Raw genomic sequence first — 20,563 nt, 5'->3', positions numbered from 1 at the left:
TGTATCTAGGCCTCAATAGGTTGGATGTTGCCCACTCACACTGAGGAGAGCAATCTGCTTTACGCAGTTCACCAATTCATATGTTGACCTCTCTGGAAACACCCTCACAGATGGACCCAGAAATAATATTTACAAGCTATCTGGGTATCACTCAGCTCGATCATGGTGACACATAAAATTAGCTATACAGACATCTGCCTTTTTCTTATGTTTTTAGCATTCTAGCCTCATTGAAGTTTTACTGTTTTCGAATAAACCAAGCACACTCTCTGCAGTGCCTCTGGACGTGCTGTTTTCTCTGCCTGGAACAGACTTCCCGCAGATACGCTCCTTGTTACTTCACTTCCTTCAGACTCAGCTCAAATGATCTCCTATCAAAGAGGGCAGTTTTTACAGCTCTATATTGAAGAGGAATCCTTCTCCCATCTCTTTTTCCTTTGTTTTTGTTTAATCTCTCTCTTCCTGACCCCTATTTGAATGTAGGATCTTTGAGGGGAGGAGCATTATTTATTTTGTTCACTATGTTAAAGAGAAATTATTCTGACATTTGTTGACATATTCAAGACTATATTCAAGACTCTTGTTCTCCTTTCAGGACGAGTTGAAGGTCAGTGGCTGCAGCAGCATATGATTTAATCCTTATAGGGGTAGATGCCAGTGCCCAGGGCAACTGCCAATTTGTAGTTGACAATTTGGGGAGGGGGGGTTGGATGGGATTCTTGGATGAACTGGCTTAGCAGGATTCTTTGCTGAAATTGGACCCAGCAGGCCAAAGACAAGATCTAGAGAAGAAGAGGATCCATAGGATCCTGACTGAAGTTTGGTCGGGGAAGGAGTCATTGACATCTGCTTCATCCTTAGCATCTACAACAGTGAGTAGCATATAGTGGGACACTATAATCATTGGTAGGTTGGTGACTGCATGCCCCATTCTGAGAAATTTTCTTTGAAATAAAAAGTCCTAGCTGAATGAAAGAGATGCATTTTTCCTTCCTAGCTGTCAGATTGCTGAATTTTATACGTAGATTTTTCCCCCCTGGAAAATAATACATTTGTTAAACTGATTAAATTGTGTTCCATGTTCTGTCAGTTAATAGTGAGAAAATATGTTTTAGTGTTCACGCCTTTTCTTTGTTTGGAATCAAAGCAGGATTGTTTTGAAACAAACCATAAATAGCTCACCCAGAGGAGCTTAGAACATGCTCCGCGGGTCCCAATCCGTTTCTGGCAGTGGGTGCAGTCTTGGCTGAATATTAAAATCGTTTAGGAACTTAAAAAATCCCGATGCCGGGATCACACCCAGAGCATTAATGCAAAATCTGTGGAGCTGGAACCAAGGCACAATTACTTTTCCAGGCTCGCCAGGTGATGCCAACCTGCACGTGGAATGAAGAACCTAAGCCACGGGATTGTATCCCAGACTACATTTCCCAGAAGCCTCAAAGGGCACTGCCGTTTCCGGCCTCGGCAGTCACCGTTTGAGCGGAGCGCGGCCTCCGCTTGCTTGTGGGTTTCGGCGGTAAACACAGCTTTGGGTGCTTGTGGCTGTTCTGCACGGAGCTTTGCAGCGGCGCCCTCCCAGCTCGGTGGAGAATGGCTGCTGCCGGGGGACACAGACCGCTGCGCGCCGCCTTTCCTCGAGCGGCAGGTTGAGGAAGGAGCGAGCTGGGAGGCGGGCAGTAGCAGGGCGGTGCGGGGGATGGCGGTGGAACGCCGGGAGCCGCGGTGTCCCAGCAGGATTCAAAGCTCGCGCTGAGGCCCAGGGATTGAATCTCCGAAGAGATTTCCAACCCTGTTGGCGAAAGCGCCTGAGTAACTCACAGTCAGAGCTTGGCCTGGAGCTTGCTGCAAGGCATGACTCCAGGCAAGTGTTTCGCGCCTTCTTCCTGATCACGTTTTTTTATTAAGAAAGTTTTGTTCTTTCAAGTTAAGCATGGATATGGAATTTTGCTATGACCAGTATATTCTCTTGGCAAAACTCTATTAGCCTTTGCCCTGCTTCGTTCCATACTCCAAGGCCAAATTTGCTTGTTACTCCAGGTGTTTCCTAACTTCCTACTTTTGCATTCCAGTCCCCTGTAATGAAAAGGACATCTTTTTTGGGTGTTAGTTCTAAAAGGTCTTGTAGGTCTTCATAGAACCATATAACTTCAGCGTCTTCAGCGTTACTGGATCGGGCATAGGCTTGGATTACCGTAATGTTGAATGGTTTGCCTTGGAAATGAACAGAGATCATTCTGTCATTTTTGAGATTGCATCCAAGTACTACATTTCGGACTCTTTTGTTGACCATGATGGCTACTCCATTTCTTCTAAGGGATTCCTGCCCCCAGTAGATATAATGGTCATCTGTGTTAAATTCACCCATTATTCCAGTCCATTTTAGTTGGTTGATTCCCCAGATGTCGACGTTTACTCTTGCCATCTCCTGTTTAACCACTTCCAATTTGCCTTGGTTCATGGACCTAACATTCCAGGTTCCTATGCAGTATTGCTCTTTACAGCATCGGACCTTGCTTCTATCACCAGTCACATCCACAGCTGGGTATTGTTTTTGCTTTGGCTCCATCCCTTCATTCTTTCTGGAGTTATTTCTCCACTGATCTCCAGTAGCATATTGGGCACCTACTGACCTGGGGAGTTCCTCTTTCATTATCCTATCATTTTGCCTTTTCATACTGTTCATGGGGTTCTCAAGGCAAGAATACTGAAGCGGAGCCAGACATCCTGGAATGTGAAGTCAAGTGGGCCTTAGAAAGCATCACTACGAACAAAGCTAGTGGAGGTGATGGAATTCCAGTTGAGCTCTTTCAAATCCTGAAAGATGATGCTGTGAAAGTGTTGCACTCAATATGCCAGCAAATTTGGAAAACTCAGTAGTGGCCACAGGACTGGAAAAGGTCAGTTTTCATTCCAATCCCAAAGAAAGGCAATGCCAAAGAATGCTCAAACTACCGCACAACTGCACTCATCTCACATGCTAGTAAAGTAATGTTCAAAATTCTCCAAGCCAGGCTTCAGCAATACATGAACCATGGAATTCCAGGTGTTCAAGCTGGTCTTAGAAAAGGCAGAGGAACCTGAGATCAAATTGCCAACATCCGCTGGTGCTGTCGACGGAATGAAACACCACCACTGCAGAGTGGTTTGAATCTTTATATTTTAACACTTGCTTCTTACAGCTGCTTTATTTTATATCTTTTGCACAACCCCCTACAGGGCAAGCTGCCAAGCACTACGATTCAGAGACTATACAGCGTGCAGGCGCAGGGCGAGATAACCTTTTCCTTGGCTTATTTACTGCAGCTAAGACTTTGTTTGGGGAACTTCCTTATCAACTTAGAATCCGTTTTGTCCCAGGGTCTGTTCCTTTTGAGGAATCAGAGAAACATCCTTGTGTGCAAGCAATGTTCTTTTCCCACGGGAGCAAACAAGGATTCTTAGCTGAACATCTCGTTTGCAAGAATGTTCAGCTCAGGTTGAGAGTCTCGTTTGCAAGCACTTCTCAACCTTCCTTAAACCTAGTTCCCTACACTGGGCAGAACATCTCGTTTGCAAGAATGTTCAGCCCTGGTTGAGACTCTCATTTGCAAGCACTTCTCAACCTTCTTTATACCTTGTTCCCTACACACTGCATCATGGAAAAAGCAAGAGAGGTCCAGAAAAACATCTATTTCTGCTTTATTGACTATGCCAAAGCCTTTGACTGTGTGGATCACAATCAACTGTGGACAATTCTGAAAGAGATGGGAATAACAGACCACCTGACCTGCCTCTTGAGAAACCTATATGCAGGTCAGGAGGCAACAGTTAGAACTGGACATGGAACAACAGACTGGTTCCAAATAGGGAAAGGAGTACGTCAAGGCTGTATATTATCACTCTGCTTATTTAACTTATATGCAGAGTACATCATGAGAAATGCTGGGCTGGAAGAGAAATATCAATAACCTCAGATATGCAGATGACACCACCCTTATGGCAGAAAGTGAAGAGGAACTCAAAAGCCTCTTGATGAAAGTGTAAGAAGAGAGTGAAACAGTTGGCTTAAAGCTCAACATTCAGAAAACAAAGATCATGGCATCTAGTCCCATCACTTCATGGGAAATAGATGGGGGAAGCAGTGGAAACAGTGTCAGACTTTATTTTGGGGGGCTCCAAAATCACTGTAGATGGTGATTGCAGCCATGAAATTAAAAGACGCATACTCCTTGGAAGGAAAGTTATGACCAATCTAGATAGCATATTCAAAAGCAGAGACATTACTTTGCCAACAAAGGTCCGTCTAGTCACAGCTATAGTTTTTCCAGTGGTCGTGTATAGATATGAGCGTTGGACTGTGAAGAAAGCTGAGTGCTGAAGAACTGATGCCTTTGAGCTGTGGTGTTGGAGAAGACTCTTGAGAGTCCTTTGGACTGCAAGGAGATCCAACCAGTCCATCCTAAAGGAGATCAGTCCTGGGTGTTCATTGGAAGAACTGAAGCTGAAACTCCAATACTTTGGCCACCTCATGAGAAGAGGTGACTCATTGGAAAAGACTCTGATGCTGGGAGGGATTGGGGGCAGGAGGAGAAGGGGATGACAGAGGATGAGATGGCTGGATGGCATCACGGACTCGATGGACATGAGTTTGTGTGAACTCCGGGAGTTGATGATGGACAGGGAGGCCTGGCGTGCTGCAATTCATGGGGTCACAAAGAGTCAGACACGACTGAGCGACTGAACTGAACTGATTGAATTTTATCAAATGCCTTTTCAACATATATGGAGATATTTGTCTTTTCCTTTTTGATCTGTTAATACGATACATTTTATTCTTAATGACTTTGCATTCTTAGTAGAGCCTCACTTGGTCATGGCCTATTAACTATTTTAACATCAGTAAGATGATTCTCTTTGTTCATGTTTTTCTAAGTATTGATTGGATGATTCCCCCCACCCCCACTTTGAGCCATTTTCATTGCCTTTGGTTTAAATTTTGTAATAATTTTTGTAAAAGTTTTGGACTATTTTCATTGTTTGTTATAATTTAATTTACGTGGTAGGTGGTTCCCTGAAGGTTTGGGTGCATTTAAAAACATTTTTTTTCTGTGATATAGGGAGCAGGACAGAGGAATTGGGGAATAGTTCTTAACAGTGTTCTCTCTTATACAGTGATTTGGCCAACTGAAATTCTTGCTCTCTCTCGAAACAGTTTTGATAATTTCTAATTTCCTAAAAAATATCCAGTAATTAAAGTTCTCAAGTTTGTCTGCGTAGTTAGTAGTCCTTTTTGGTTCTACCTCTATCCTTTATGTTATGGTTACTTTTATCTTCCGTATTCATGGTTCCCTATAATTTCTTGCATATTTGGGTTTTTGTTCCATTTCCCCTCCTTCATTAGCTCTGTTTTATTTTTTTAAGGAACACTTAGATGTATTTATTAGTGTTACTGTTTTCCTTTTTAAAAAATCTTTAATTGCTTTTTCTTTTCCTTAGGTTTATTTCCCTTTTTTAACCTTTTGTAGTTATTTCTTTAATCAATTCATTGATTTTCCTTGTTGTTTATGTAGTATAAACTTAAAGCTGTCAACTTTTGTTTGTGTAGTGTTTTGATTGTATTGTAGTTTTTATTATCATAATTTTTTAGATATTGTTCAATTTGCATTTCTTTGATCCAAGTATTCAGGAAGTCATAAGCTAACATTTTTCTTTCTTATAAGTCTTATAGAAGAGTTGATTTTATGTACATATGGTCTCCATTGGTATTTTTGAAATGAATATTCATGTAACCAGCACTCGGGTCAAGAAACAGAACACTGCCAGTACTGTGCTAAATCATATTTGATCGCTTCCAGTCATTAGCCGCATTCTCCTCCACCCCTTGAACTAACACGGTAATTTATTTTGGCGTGTTTCTTTAACTTTATGTGAATGAAACTATACACACACACGTTTGGTGTGGCTTTTCACGCATTTTCTGAGATTCATGCACTGTCTTTGCTGTGGGCCATGGCAGTGCATGTTTAAGCGTGGTTGCTGGGCCCTACCCTCAGACCATCTCAGTCGTTAGGTCTGAAGTGTGGGCTCAAAGTCTACAGGTTCTCAGGTGATGGTGATGTCATTGATCTGGAGACTAGTCGTGTGAAACTACTGCAATAGCATATTTCATTATCTCATATTTTAGATCGATGTTTAGGGTGTTTCTAGTTTTTAATGCTGTGAACAGGCATATATATTATTGCTTGGTTCGTATGTAGATACATTTTTGGGGGCATGATTGTATCTCAGAGTGGGATTGCTAGTTTATAGGATATGTATGTATCCAACTTGAGCACATAATGCCAGATAGTTTTTCAAAGTTTTTTTTACCAATTTGCATTTTCACCATCAGTGTGTGAGCATACTCATTTTTCCATATCCTCATCAACTTTTAATATTGTCAGTCCTTTGAAGTTCATTGTTCTTAAGGTCTATCGTGTATCTCATTGTATCTTAATATTCATATCCCTGATATCTAATGAGGTGGAGGACTTTTCAAATGTTTTTTGGCCATTATACGTCATCTTTTATGAAGTATTTATTCAAAATACTTTGTCGATCATATATGTGTATTCCCCTTCTCCCTGTGGCTTGCTTTTCCCTAATAGCGGCCTTTTGATGAATAGAAGCTTTTAATTTTACTGAGCTTGTTTCCTCTCTTGTCGTTGTGTCTTGTGTACTGTTTTGATAAAGCTTGCCTTTCCTCAAGTCGTGAAGGTATTCTTCTGTGTTGACTTTAGAGGCTTTATTGCTCGTCTTTTACATTTAGGCTTATCACCCTCTTACAGCTGATTTTCGTGCTGTGAGGTGGGGTTCATGTTTGCTCGTGTTTGCAGGAATCTTAGTCCCCTGACCAGGGATCAGACCTGTGCCCCCTGCAGTGGAAGAGCAGAATCTGAATTACTGGACCGGCAGGGAAGTCCCTATCCTCACATTTTAATCTTTCTCTGTTTTGGTGTTTTCCTGTGTTACCTTCGTAGCTTTCCAACTTCTTAGATCCTCCTTCAGTTCAGCTCAGTCGCTCAGTCGTGTCTGGCTCTTTGTGACCCCATGAATCGCAGCACGCCAGGCCTCCCTGTCCATCACCAACTCCTGGAGTTCACTCAGACTCACGTCCATCGAGTCAGTGATGCATCCAGCCATCTCATCCTCTGTCATCCCCTTACAGTCTTTAAATACAATATATGCTTTTAAAGTTAATTAATGTTATTTCCGGCTGTGCTGGGTCTTCATTGCTACCCGAGGGCTTTCCCTAGTTGCGGGGAGCAGAGGCTGCTCTCTAGCTGCTGCGCTGGGCTTCTCATGCAGTGTCTTGTTGCGGAACGTGCTCTGGGCCCTTTGGCTTCTGTAGCTGTGGCTTGTGGGCTTAGTTACCCCGTAGCAGGCGGGATCTTCCCGGACCAGGGCTCAAACCTGTGTCCCCTGCTTCGGCATGCGGATTTGTAATCACTGGGCCACCGGGGAAGTCCTAAATGCAGTATCTATGATATGACTTCCTTCTGTTTTCTTGGGCTTCCCTGGGGCTCAGCTGGTAAAGAATCCGCCTGCAATGCAGGACACCTGGGTTTCATCCCTGGGTCAGGAAGATCCCCTGGAGAAGGGAATGGCAACCCATTCCAGTACTCTTGCCTGGAGAATTCTATGGGCGGAGGAGCCTGGCAGACTAGAGTCCATGGGATTGCAAAGCGTCGGACACAGTGGAGCAACACTTTCTATTTGCTTGGATCCTACTTGCTTCTCCAATCTTAAATCTTGCCATCTTTTCTAAGCAAGAACCCCAAGTGGGGTGGACTGATTCTGCGTGGCCTCTAGCCGTATAGACCAGAACATTGTTCTTATCCATGTGCAGCTCTCAGTTTCACTATCTCGATATAACACTGAAATTAATTTTTTTTTTTTCAGTTCAGGTGTGTGTATTTGAAGCAAGGATGTCAGCCCTAAAGCAAAATACTGAGAGATGTGATTTGGGAGAACAAACAGAGTGTCATGATGGTAAGCATCCTGTATTGGGAAGGCAGAAGCTGCACAGAGAAGACACGCTATAAATGAGAGGAAACTGAGAAAGACTTCAAATATTATCCATCAGAGAAATCACACTGATGAGAAACCTTGTAAATGTAAAGGATGTGGGATAGCCTTTATGAGCAGCTCATCCCTTTTAAATCATAAAATTCATAGACAAGAAATCTTACAGATGGGTTAATTGTGGTCAGTTCCGCAAGAATCATACAACATTTTTAAAAATATAAATTTATTTATTTTAATTGGAGGTTAATTACTTTATAATATTGTATTGGTTTTGCCATATATCAACATGAATCCACCACAGGTATACACGTGTTCCCCATCCTGAACCCCCCTTCCTCCTCCCTCCCCGTACCATCCCTCTGGGTCATCCCAGTGCACCAGCTCCAAGCATCCAGTATCATGCATCGAACCTGGACTGGTGATTCATTTCTTATATGATATTATACATGTTTCAATGCCATTCTCCCAAATCATCCCACCCTCTCCCTCTCCCATAGAGTCCAAAACACTGTTCTATACATCTGTGTCTCTCTTGCTGTCTCGCATACAGGGTCATCATTGCCATCTTTCTAAATTCCATATATATGGAATTAGCATACCGTATTGGTGTTTTTCTTTCTGGCTTACCTCACTGTATAATCGGCTCCAGTTTCGTCCACCTCATTAGAACTGATTCAAATGTGTTCTTTTTAATGGCTGAGGAATACTCCATTGTATATATGTACCACAGCTTTCTTATCCATTCGTCTGCTGATGGACATCTAGGTTGCTTCCATGTCCTGGCTATTGTAAACAGTGCTGCAATGAACATTGAGGTACACATGTCTCTTTCAATTCTGGTTTCCTCGGTGTGTATGCCCAGCAGTGGGATTGCTGGGTCATAAGGCACTTCTATTTCCAGGTTTTTAAGGAATCTCCACACTGTTCTCCATAGTGGCTGTACTAGTTTGCATTCCCACCAACAGTGTAAGAGGGTTCCCTTTTCTCCACACCCTCTCCAGCATTTATTGCTTGTAGACTTTTGGATTGCAGCCATTCTGGCTGGTGTGAAATGGTACCTCATTGTGGTTTTGATTTGCATTTCTCTGATAATGAGTGATGTTAAGCATCTTTTCATGTGTCTGTTAGCCATCTGTATGTCTTCTTTGGAGAAATGTCTATTTAATTCTTTGGCCCGTTTTTTGATTGGGTCATTTATTTTCCTGGAATTGAGCTGCAGGAGTTGCTTGTATATTTTTGAGATTAGTTGTTTGTCAGTTGCTTCATTTGCTATTATTTTCTCCCATTCAGAAGGCTGTCTTTTCACCTTGCTTATAGTTTCCTTTGTTATGCAGAAGCTTTTAATTTTAATTAGGTCCCATTTGTTTATTTTTGCTTTTATTTCCAATATTCTGGGAGGTGAGTCATAGAGGATCCTGCTGTGATTTATGTTTTGCCTATGTTCTCCTCTAGTTTTATTTTTCTGGTCTTATGTTTAGATCTTTCATCCATTTTGAGTTAATTTTTGTGTATGATGTTAGAAAGTGTTCTAGTTTCATTCTTTTACAAGTGGTTGACCAGTTTTCCCAGCACCACTTGTTAAAGAGATTGTCTTTTCTCCATTGTATATTCTTGCCTCCTTTGTCAAAGATAAGGTGTCCATAGGTGTGTGGATTTATCTCTGGGCTTTCTATTTTGTTCCATTTGTCTATATTTCTGTCTTTGTGCCAGTACCATACTGTCTTGCTGACTGTGGCTTTGTAGCAGAGCCTGAAGTCAGGCAGGTTGATTCCTCCATTTCCATTCTTCTTTCTCAAGATTGCTTTGGCTATTTGAGGATTTTTTTGTATTTCCATACAAATAGTGAAATTATCTGAAGAACCACACAACATTTGTTAATCATCAGAAAATTCATTCTAAAGAGAAACCACATAAATGCAATGAATGTGGAATAGCTTTCAGAAATAATTCTGTCCTTTTAAGTTAGCAAAGACTTTATTACATTAGTCAGAAACTCTACAAATACAGACGGTGGGAAAGCCTTTGCTCAGAATTCAGGGCCTTGCTTGTCATGTGAAAATACATAGTGGAGAGAAGCTTAAATGTAATGGATGTGTGAAAGCTTTCAGGGATAACTCAGCTGTCTTGGAACATCAGAGAATACATACTGGTGAGAAACCATATCCATGTAATGAATATGGAAAATCCTTTAGGAAAATTCCAAGACTTATTAATCATCGAAGAATGCAAAGAGGAGAGAGACTATCACTGTGATAAATGTGGAAAATCTTTGAGGTACAGTTTATCCTTTGCTAGACATCAGAAAACTCATAGTGGGAATAAATCCCATCAACATAGTGATCATGGGAAAGCCTTTATGAAGAGCTCAGCCATTATTGAACACTGGAGAATTCATACTGAAGAAAAACCCTATAAGAAATATAAGAAATCCTTCAGGCATAACTCTGGCCTCGTTGAATATCTGAAAATCCATCCTGGAGAAAAACCTTATGAATGTAATGAATGTGGGAAGGCTTTCCCTCAGAATTCAGGCTTCAAGTGATATAAGAAAATTCATAATAAAATTCAGAATTTGAGCCATCAAATGTAGTTTGGTAAATCATGCAGAGATAGTTTATTCCTTTTTGACCATAAAAGAGACATTCAACAAATCCCATACTTAAGAAATATATTCTGTGACACTCTGTCCTGGAAAACGTCTCACTAGTGATGATATTCATTGTAGTGTATACTACTATCTGGTTTATACTAGTGAAGTATTTGAAGAACCTAAATGTCTATATGGAAACATTTACTACAGAATGCTATGTAGCACGGAGAAGGCAGTGGCACCCCACTCCAGTACTCTTGCCTGGAAAATCCCATGGACAGAGGGGCCTGGTGGGCTGCAGTCCATTGGGTCGCTAAGAGTTGGACAGGACTGAGCAACTTCACTTTGACTTTTCACTTTCATGCAGTGGAGAAGGAAATGGCAACCCACTCCAGTGTTCTTGCCTGGAGAATCCCAGGGATGGGGGAGCCTGGTGGGCTGCTGTCTATGGGGTCGCACAGAGTCGGGACTGAAGCGACTTAACAGCAGCAGCAGCAGCTACCAAATTACCCATGACATTTTTTTCACAGAACTAGAACAAGTAATCCTAAAATTTACATACAACCACAACAGACTCAGAATTGTGAAAGCAATATTGAGGAAAAAGAACAAAGTTGGAGGCATAACCCTCCCAGACTTCGTACAGTACTACAAAGCTACAGTAATCAGGACAGAATGGTGTTGGCACGAAACCAGACAGGGATCAGTGGAACAGACTAGCGAGCCTGGAGAAAGACCAGCACAACTAACGTCAATTAACCTTTAACAAAGGGGACAAGAATGTACAGTGCAGAAAAGACAGTCCCTTTAGCGAGTGGTCCTGAGCAAGCTGCGCAGTCGCATGCAAGTCAGTGGAGTTGGAGCACTCCCTCATACTGTACACAGTATAAACTCAAAATGGCTTAGAGACTTCGATGTAAGACATGACATCTTAAAAATCCCAGAAAAGAACATAGGCAAAACATTCTCTGATGTAAATCATAATAATATTTTCTTAGGTCAGTCTCCCAAGGAAAAAGAAAGAAAAGGGAAAACAAGCAAATGGGATCTAATCAAACTTTGCACAGTAAAGGAAACTAAACACAAGGACAAAACAGTCTATGGACTGGGAGAAAATATTCGCAAACGATATGACCCACAGGGGCTTAATTTCCAAAATATATGAGCAGTTCATACAGCTTGAGAAAAAGTAAAAGCCCAATCAAAGAAATGGGCAGGAACCTAAATACATATTTCCCCAGAGAAGACATCTGGATGGCTAACAGGCACGAAAAGATGCTCAGCATTGCCATTTATTAGAGAAATGCAAATCAAAAATACTGTATATACAGATATACATGATAGGTGGATCACTTTTGTTGTACAAAGCAGGAAATCTCTAGCATGAAACCACAAACCACTCTTGACACAGTTGGTCACAACATCTCCATACACTGTACTTTTTTTTTTTTTTTTGCATTTCAGTTTCATTTTTACCATCCTTGAAGTAATAAAGCATAAGATGCTGAAAAATGTTGCCTTTTTTCTTGTCTTCAATATTAAAATGGCTACACAAAAATTCACTGATGTTGACAAGTTTTTTAAAGATGCATACTGCTATGACAGCTATCACAATATAGTCTAATAAAATTGTTTTGAGTGAAGTTACAACTAAAGCAGTACTAGATCCATCTTATGGGAAAAACCAAACACTTTTTGGCCAACTTAAAACTTTGTTATTTTGTAACTTGGATTGCATCTGTGTTAGCTGGTCTAAACCTTACCTCCTGTTTTGTCAAAGGGAATGTTTATTTTTAAACCTTAAGCTTTCCTGTGAACCATAAAACATAGTTTCCTGTTTTTATTTAATCAGTATTAAGTTGCTCCCCAGATTTTTCATTTTTTCAAAATAGTTTATCCTTAAGAAATATCTTAATATTGCTGTATAGCAAATAACCTGAAAATTTAGTGGTGTAAAACATAATTAATTTTTTGCATGATTTTGTGTGTTTGGAAGTTGGCAGGAAAGTTCTAACTGGCGGGTTTCTCATCTAGTTTTCATGAGATGTCATCTGGGGCGATAGTCCATCTGTAGACTCTCCTGGGCCAGGCATCTGCTATGGCTCACCCACATGGCGGAGAGTTGACGCTGACTGTTGGGAGGAACAGTGAACCTGTCCACTGGAGCATGCACATACTGTTTGTCCAGCAGAGTGGCCTTGAGATAGTGGGGAGTTTTTCACTTAGCATCTGGTTGTCTCCAGCGTAGGTGTCCTGAGAATCATGCAGAACTTTTCAGACTTTTAAAGGGCTTTTTAGACCTGTTCTGGGAAGTCATGTAGCATCACTTCCACCATGTTTCATTGTTTGAAGCTGTCACAGGCCTACCTGGATTTAGGGGGAGATGATATGGACATGAGATGGGTATCAAAGAACTTCCGGGAGGTGTTTTAAAATTACTTCCCTGTTAAACTTTACATACACTATACTTTACATATAAAGTGTACTTTACATATCTACATGCATCCATAGGTTCTAAGTGTTAAGTTCAATCAGTTTTGACAGCTGTATAGACCCATGCATCTATCACCTGAAGGATAGAATATTTTTTCTTTGTGAGCTTGCCTTGTGCTTCTTTCAAGTAAGTCCCTTCTCTCCATGTCCATAGAGGCAACCACTGTTTGATGTGTTTTAACACAGATTAGTTTTTTTCTGTTCTATGAAATCATATAAATGGAATTATGTATTTTTGTGTGTATGTTTGGGTTCTTTCACTCAAGACACATTTTTGAGATTTTTTTCTGTTATTGCATTTATCAGTTTTAAAATTGCTGAGTGGTATTTTATTATATGACTCTACCATAGTTTATTACCTTGCCTGTTATTGGTCCTTTGGGCTGTTTTCAGTTATAAATAAATGATGATATGAGCATTTTTATATGCACCTTTAAATATTATCAGGGTACTTTAGGAGCAATATTGTATTACTGTTGAAACCCAAGTGGTGTCCCTGGTGATTCAGTGGTAAAGAATCTGCCTGCCAGGGCAGATATGGGTTTGATCCCTGGATCAGGAAGATCCCCTAGAGGAAATGGCAATGGTATTCTTGCTTGGGAAATTCCATGGACAGGGGAGCCTGGTGCGCTGCAGTCTTTAGGGTCACAAAAGAGTTGGACATGACTGAGTGACTAAATAACAATTCAAACCCATAGTCTTTCTATGTCCAAAGATCTTTTGATAAAATTTACCTATTTTATGTCAGGTTTCTTGTGATTAAGGAGCCTCCAGCCTATTAGGATCTACTAGAGGAAACCTATAGTTTATAAGAACCTACAGTTTATAGGATAAAGAAAGAATGATAATCTTATCAACAAAACCATTCTATTTACATCATTCATTTTAATTACATAAAAGCTCACAATGAAAATTTAGATAGCTTAAGTTAAAAAACAAAAACGGAAGTTCTCCCTTAAAAGTAACTTCTCTTCTCTAATATTCCTCAAATCTCATCTACTAGAGGTTAAAAAAAAGTTAATAGATTATCCTTCCAAATTTTCTTCCATTGTGTCCATGCATGTGTGCAGGTAGAGGACTGTGTTGTTAGAGGACTGGATCTTCATTGTTGACTACAGATCAGCTCAGTAATGAGGACACTTATGCCCTTACCGGGCTTCCCAGGTGGCCTGGTTGGAAAGAATCCGCCTGCCAAGGCGGGAGATGCAAGAGTCATAGGTTTGATCCCTGGGTTGGGAAGATCCCCCAGAGGAGGAAATGGCAACCTGCTCCAGTACTCTTGCTTGGAAAATGCCAAGGACAGAGGAGCCTGGCGGGCTCCAGTCCCAGGGGTCGCAGAGTCAGACACAACCAAGTGACTAAGCGCACACACACATGCCCTTACTGGGTGATCCTGAGATGTTGCTGCTGCTGCCAAAAGGGAGTGAAAGTCATAGTATCTCTTCCCAAACTTTAGATAACTTTTCTGCTCTTTGGCTATAGGCAAGTAATCTCTACCCTAGTTAGGAGTGGAAGACTGAAGTGAACCACAGTGCAGACTTGGAAAGGATCCTGTTTTGTAAGGAAAGGTTAGAGCCTCTGCTATGAACATGGGTGATTTGTTAGACTATGCTCTTGAGGCTATCATCCAGATAATACAGTGTTCAATATGAGGGATTATTAAATTTGCCTCATAAATTCTGCCCACTGGTCTTGAATGTAAAACAAAATTAATTTGAATATGTAGAGAAGAAAAGAATCTTGGGATTGGTAAGGGGCTGGATTTTTTGAATAGGCCAGTGGTGTCAATTGCAAATATAAAACCTGTATCTGCTACATAAATCTCCAATTGTGTACTAAATTAATGGAGGCACCTTAGGAAATCAAGTCAAAATAAATGGACAGAAATTATGAACCATACGTGATAATGATAATAAACAAGACATTTATTTTTCATACTCATTTGGGGGAAAAAAAGAAAACTCAGTTTGCTCTACCCAGTGATGGTCTTTCTGAAGGAGTCTCCATTCATTCCATAAAACTGGATAGGCTGTTTAATCTCAGGTGATTTTATGTTGTTAATTCATAAAGAGAACTTCCTCAGAAGAGAGTGGTTACAGGGTGAGCCTCTGTGAGCAGCTTCGCTGGTGCACAGCCAGACTCCCTCTCTGAGTGAAGCTTTTCCCACACTGGCCGCACAGATAGGGTGTCTCTCCTGTGTGGATTTTGCCATGCAGAACGCAATTGCCCCTGGTGTGGAAACTCTTCCTGCACTGTGCACAGGCATAGGGCTTCAGGCCTGTGTGGACTCGGATATGAACAATTAGGCTTCCTTTCTGACTGAAGGCTTTTCCACACTGATCACATCTATAGGGCTTCTCACCACTATGAACTCTTCTGTGAACAGCAAGGTTACTTTGATTCCTGAAGCTTCTCTGACAAATAGCACACTCATAGGGTTTCTGTCCCGTGTGGAGTCTTTCATGAACGGCCAGACTACCGCGTTGACTAAAGCTTTTCCCACATTCCTTGCACTGATAGGGCTTCTCTCCTGTGTGTATTCGTTGATGTGTAACAAGATTGCCTTTGGCCCTAAAGCTTTTTCCACAATGGGTACACTCAAAGGGCTTCTGACCAGTGTGGATTCTCTCATGTAATGTTAGACTACCCTTCTGCCTGAAGGATTTTCCACATTCCTGGCACTCATAGACCCTCTGTCTCACTCCAGGTGAATCTTCCTGTAGTGTCTTAGAATCTGGGGATTTTTGTTCCAGCTTCTCTCTTCTGAAAGAACTCTGGAAATCCCAGCTTGAGGATCCTGTGGCCTCAGACTGATCATATTTGTGGTGGGCTTCTGTCATCACATCTGGTAAAATGAGAGGGAAGTCATGTAAGATGCACCAATATGCTGAGTGAGAAGAACAGGGAAAAAAGAAACAATGCTTTGAGTGCTTATTATGTGCCCATTATTATACTATAAACTTTGCATAGATAATTTAATCCTGAAAACAATCTTTTGTTACAGTTAAGGAAATGAACGTATAGGAAGGTTGTCAAAGATCACTTGGCTAGGTAAGCACAGAATTAGGATTCAGACACAGGCATGCTCTGTAGCAGTGTACTGCCTCTAAATTTAATTTAGCTTCCCAAATAGTCTTGTGTATAGACATGATTATAGCCATTTTACAGATAAGAAAACAATCCAGAAAAATAAAACTATATAAGATCACATTTAGTCCCATACCGAAGTTTTATCTGACACCAAGACAGGTGTGGATCCAGGTTGTATGGGGCCTAAAGTTTTAAATTTTGGAGAGATTCCCATTAAAAAGCAGTATAAAAGTAGGGAGAGGACCTTGAAGAGACCAGTGTAAGGGAAAGCTCCTGAAGCTTAAGTTTTGCAGGCTTCATGAGAAATCTACCTCTGCCCTAGTCTACTCCCCTAATGGTGGAGCAGCGTAAGTCTACGCTGCCAGGGTACATGTAGCAGAATCCTAGGTACTTTACATCTATTAATCTTAATCACTGCAAACCTGCAAGATAGAGCTTATTGTCCCATTTTGCAGATGAAGAGCCTGGAGCTCAAGAAGGTTAAATAACTTGTCTGATACCACAGATCCAGTCATGGCAATCAGAATTTGATCCAAGGAATTTTTCCCTTTAAAATCCATGCTGTTTCAATCTGCTAAGCTATGGTGAAACTGAAGTCAGTTTTGGTTTGAAGTTTTTCTCAACCCTTCCTATGCAGATATTGACAGTACTTCCCAATATTGCCCTGTGTATGAGCCTCCTACTGCACTTTAAATATGAGTCCATTCATCACTAATAATAGTTTTCTTGGAGTTGTCCTAGGTAGATTTCAACTTGTTCCTCTGTCTTACCATTTCTCAGTCAGTGACTGTGCTGAGATTTAAAACTGCTCATTCATTTTCTCAGATACTACCTCCATACCAAGACTGTTCCCTTGCTGTTTCTAAGTCAAGCTTGTAGGCTTTCCCTGTAACCCCTAAAAATAGTGAGCTTCACCAAAGGAACATCTTCTCTGCATCCCCAGCCTGTTGTCCAGTGCTGAGAACAGGGACACTGATTATTGTGACTTGGCATCCCAGCAATCAACAGACTCACTGAAAAAGGCTACATTCTGGGCATATCTTCCATGACAGTCCAGCAGGGTAGCTGTTGGAAATCCAAACATGTCCCCTCCTGCTGTATGAGCTTGATCACCACCTCTTCGTATGACTCTTCCATGGGCTGTACTTGAGTGCCTAGGGAGGGAAAAACAACGGAACAACAGAAACAGGAATGGGTAAGAGAACTGATAAGTGAGAGCAGTCAACAGGAGCTCTGGTTTGGGGTATGAGTGAATGGAGGAAACCTTGTTTGCCTGATATAATACCAGTCATCTATAACATAACTGCAAAATGGGCCAGTACCATAGCTACTTATAAATGAGTCCAGGAGGAAGCAAGAGGTGCAAAAGCAGAGAAGACAGAAAGCAAACATGTTTCTCTTCCTGCCAATGCCAAGAAAATGGTCCTTACTATTTGTACTTTAGCTTTCACATGGGATTGGAATCTTCCACTTCTTTCCCCCACCTGACTGCCTGCTATTTTATCCTCCAAGTGTCCAGAGGAATTCAGAATATAAAAAACAACATTTCAGCCTTAATAATTGGTTCTGTGATGGGAATGTCTCTGACTCTCCTCTCCAGTCCCCTCTAGATTATTAGGACAGAACAAGAGCTTTCATATTTCCTTTTAGCACTTCTTTGGAGGCTCTTCAAGATATGAGAATACTAGTTCTGAGGAAGCATACTACTTGTCAATTCTTGGGGAAAAAAAGTACTTCAGATTCCAAATCCAAGTAACTTGCTCAAGTCCCAGAGCCAGTATGGAGGCAAGGTGGGGCAAAGGTTCAAAGCCAAGACTTCTTGGATCCAAAGCCTATGTCTAGACAATTTTTTACTTTCTCATTACTAAAAAGTGAATGGAACAGAGCTTGACCAGACTTTACTATTCTTCCAGATCCTAAGAATCCTCCTGCTCTATATCATCATTTTCTATTTTGGGGGGAATATTCTTATTTCAGGACCCTAATTACTGAATTCTTACACTTAATGCAGTGGTCCAGTGTGTATAATCTTTGTTTCCCTCTAACATATCCCATGAAAGTGCTGGCCTCCTGATTTAATGAAATTAGCAGTGTGATGCTACAGTTCTTTGTTAACCCAAGGATCTGGTCTTCTTGACAACTGCACTTTCTGTTACATGTTGTGATGACTGTAGAGGCATTAAAAACTCTTATTTGAAAGACTCAGCTCCAGTTTGCATTACAAGCCACAAAGCAGTGCCCTATTGGTGTCAGGACATCACAGTACCATTCACTTGGAAGTCCTAAGTGTTACTGATCAACCACACACCCACCAAGAGTCACTGAAAAGTACATGGGTGCCTGCTGCCTGAGGCTGGACCGGGTCCTTGGTGAGTCAGCAAACAGTCTGCTCAGAGCACCTTGGAGAGTTTTCAGCTGTGCGTCTCCACACGCTGTGAGATACTCAAGTCACAGCTTAGCTGTGTTTCAGGAACCTCATGATTAACGAAGGGAAATTGCCATATTTTTCTCCATAGATTCCACAGGTGTGCGGAATCAAATTCCTGAAGATTCTGTGGAAAGACACTTTATAATAGAAAATAGTGCTTTTTCCTATCAAGAAAGCCATTATATCCTGCTCACAATGAGGCCACGAGAGACGAATCCTACCCTCTGTCTCCCCTTAAACAGCACTGGGGAAGTAACCAAACAGCCCAGACCTATTCACTTACTTAATAAATGCTGTAATATCAAGTAGCTTCTGGGAGACTCCGAGAGTCAAACGTGAAGGGCCTCTGACATGACCTAACAGACCTAAGGCCTGAAGTTGAGAGCCCTCAGCGCAGGACCAGGCCATGGGGAGCTCTGCTGTGTCCGGGGCACAGTTTCAGGACGAGGAGACTCTGGGGAGGGGTGCTTGTTTTCCCCGCACACCGGAATTCACCGTGTCCTTTCCCATGTCCCTACTCAGAGGAGTTTGTCCTTTCTTTCACGCAGCCTAGAGACTGCATTTCCCGCCTCCATCTTCTGACGCCCTCCCCGCGGGCCCAGAGGCACACCTGCCCGTGGGCCCTCCCGCGCCTCCAGGTGCGGGGCCTTCCCGCACTCCCCGCCCCGCCTTGCGGAAGAGGGGCCCCTGCTCCTCCCGACAGACGCTCTGCCATTCCTGCCTCGGCGACGTCCCCACCCGACCCGCGCCGGACCTCAGCGCCCCGCTCTCCGGTCCAGCTAGACCTTTTCTGGCGGGCCGCAGACCTGTCGCCTCGCAGCCGGCCTCGCTGGGGAGGCTCCAGGCTGGTCAGGCCTGCTCAGGACGCGAGGGGGTGGGGGTCGGAGGCGGCGGCCTGAAGGCGGGGCCCTGCCTCGCCTGGGTGTCCTGACCCAGCCAGCGGCCTCACTCACCGCAGCCGCGCGCGCCCGCAGACAGACAAAGGCCGGCACCGAGCCCTTAGGAACGCCGGCGCGAGCGGACCGGACTACAACTCCCAGGAGGCTCCGCGCGCGCCCTAGCCCCGTGCCTGGGTGGCCCCGGCTTCCCCGAGCACTGTGGGAAACGTAGTTCGGCGATGCGACCCGCCCCCTCGGGATCGGCGGGTCTAGGCGAGCGCTGGGCGCTCAGGTCACTCCTGTTTGGACCGAGTCCGAGCGCCGACTTGTTCGCGGTCGTAGAACAAAGACCAAGAGCGCCAAATGGCCACTCAGATTAGCCAGGCATGGGATGGCAGCTTGGTGAAGCCATCCTCCGAGCCAGGGTTCTTGCACGGCGTTGTGGAAGGAAACAAAGCGTTGGGAAGAAATGAGTTGATTAATCCCGGGGTGCTTAGGGTTTTGTGTCGAGAAGTTCCCTGAGCCAGGACTAAGTGTTCTGAAATTAGAGTTCTGAGGCAAGGAGCAAATATTTCAAGCCACGTCTGTGGGAGAAGAGAATTTGAAACACCACTGGAGAATTCCAAGACAGTGTCGGAGAAGGCAATGGTGCCCCACTTCAGTACTCTTGCCTGGAACGTCCCATGGACGGAGGAGCTTGGTAGGCTGTAGTCCATGGGGTCGCTAAGAGTCGGACAGGGCTGAGGACTTCACTTTGATTTTTCACTTTCATGCATTGGAGAAGGAAATGGCAACCCACTCCAGTATTCTTGCCTGGGGAATCCCAGGGACGGGGGAGCCCAGTGGGCTGCCGTCTATGGGGTTGCACAGAGTCGGACACGACTGAAGTGACTTAGCAGCAGCAGCAGTTTCGGGGGAATGTGTAATTTCCTTGGTTCTCTCTCGCAACAAAAATTTGAAGTGATAAGATGGACCGGTGTTACAGGTCCGTGTTACAGCTCAGTTTTATTTAGAAAGTAAAAGTAAAGGAAAACA

The 20,563-nt window shown here is 42.7% G+C and overlaps 1 protein-coding gene and 1 long non-coding RNA gene across 7 annotated transcripts; one reads left to right on the top strand and one right to left on the bottom strand.

Moving 5' to 3' along the window:
- Positions 1-1,469: 1,469 nt before the first annotated feature.
- LOC138430286 (uncharacterized) lies at positions 1,470-8,212 on the top strand. Its single transcript, XR_011253089.1, has 2 exons — positions 1,470-1,648; positions 7,924-8,212. It is a non-coding gene; the product is annotated as an uncharacterized lncRNA (long non-coding RNA).
- A 6,824-nt stretch (positions 8,213-15,036) lies between these two features.
- On the bottom strand, positions 15,037-19,698 carry ZNF32 (zinc finger protein 32). 6 transcript variants are annotated; one of them, XM_069572398.1, is made up of 3 exons: positions 19,604-19,698; positions 17,237-17,376; positions 15,037-16,019 (listed from the first exon to the last, which is right to left on the bottom strand). In XM_069572398.1, exons 2-3 carry the CDS (start codon positions 17,304-17,306, stop codon positions 15,226-15,228), a joined length of 864 nt encoding a protein of 287 aa, XP_069428499.1. In that variant the 5' UTR covers positions 17,307-17,376; positions 19,604-19,698; the 3' UTR covers positions 15,037-15,225. The 6 variants fall into 6 exon arrangements, with proteins under 6 accessions (XP_069428499.1, XP_069428500.1, XP_069428498.1 ...); XM_069572399.1 differs by having other exon boundaries at positions 15,037-15,977; XM_069572397.1 differs by having other exon boundaries at positions 15,037-15,977; positions 18,934-19,640.
- Between the last annotated feature and the right edge of the window lie 865 nt (positions 19,699-20,563).

The sequence above is a fragment of the Ovis canadensis genome, chromosome 25, assembly GCF_042477335.2.
Source record: "Ovis canadensis isolate MfBH-ARS-UI-01 breed Bighorn chromosome 25, ARS-UI_OviCan_v2, whole genome shotgun sequence".
Taxonomy (NCBI): domain Eukaryota; kingdom Metazoa; phylum Chordata; class Mammalia; order Artiodactyla; family Bovidae; genus Ovis; species Ovis canadensis.
The sequence above is the reverse complement of the archived record's forward strand: the minus strand, read 5'-3'. Positions and strand labels throughout refer to the sequence as shown.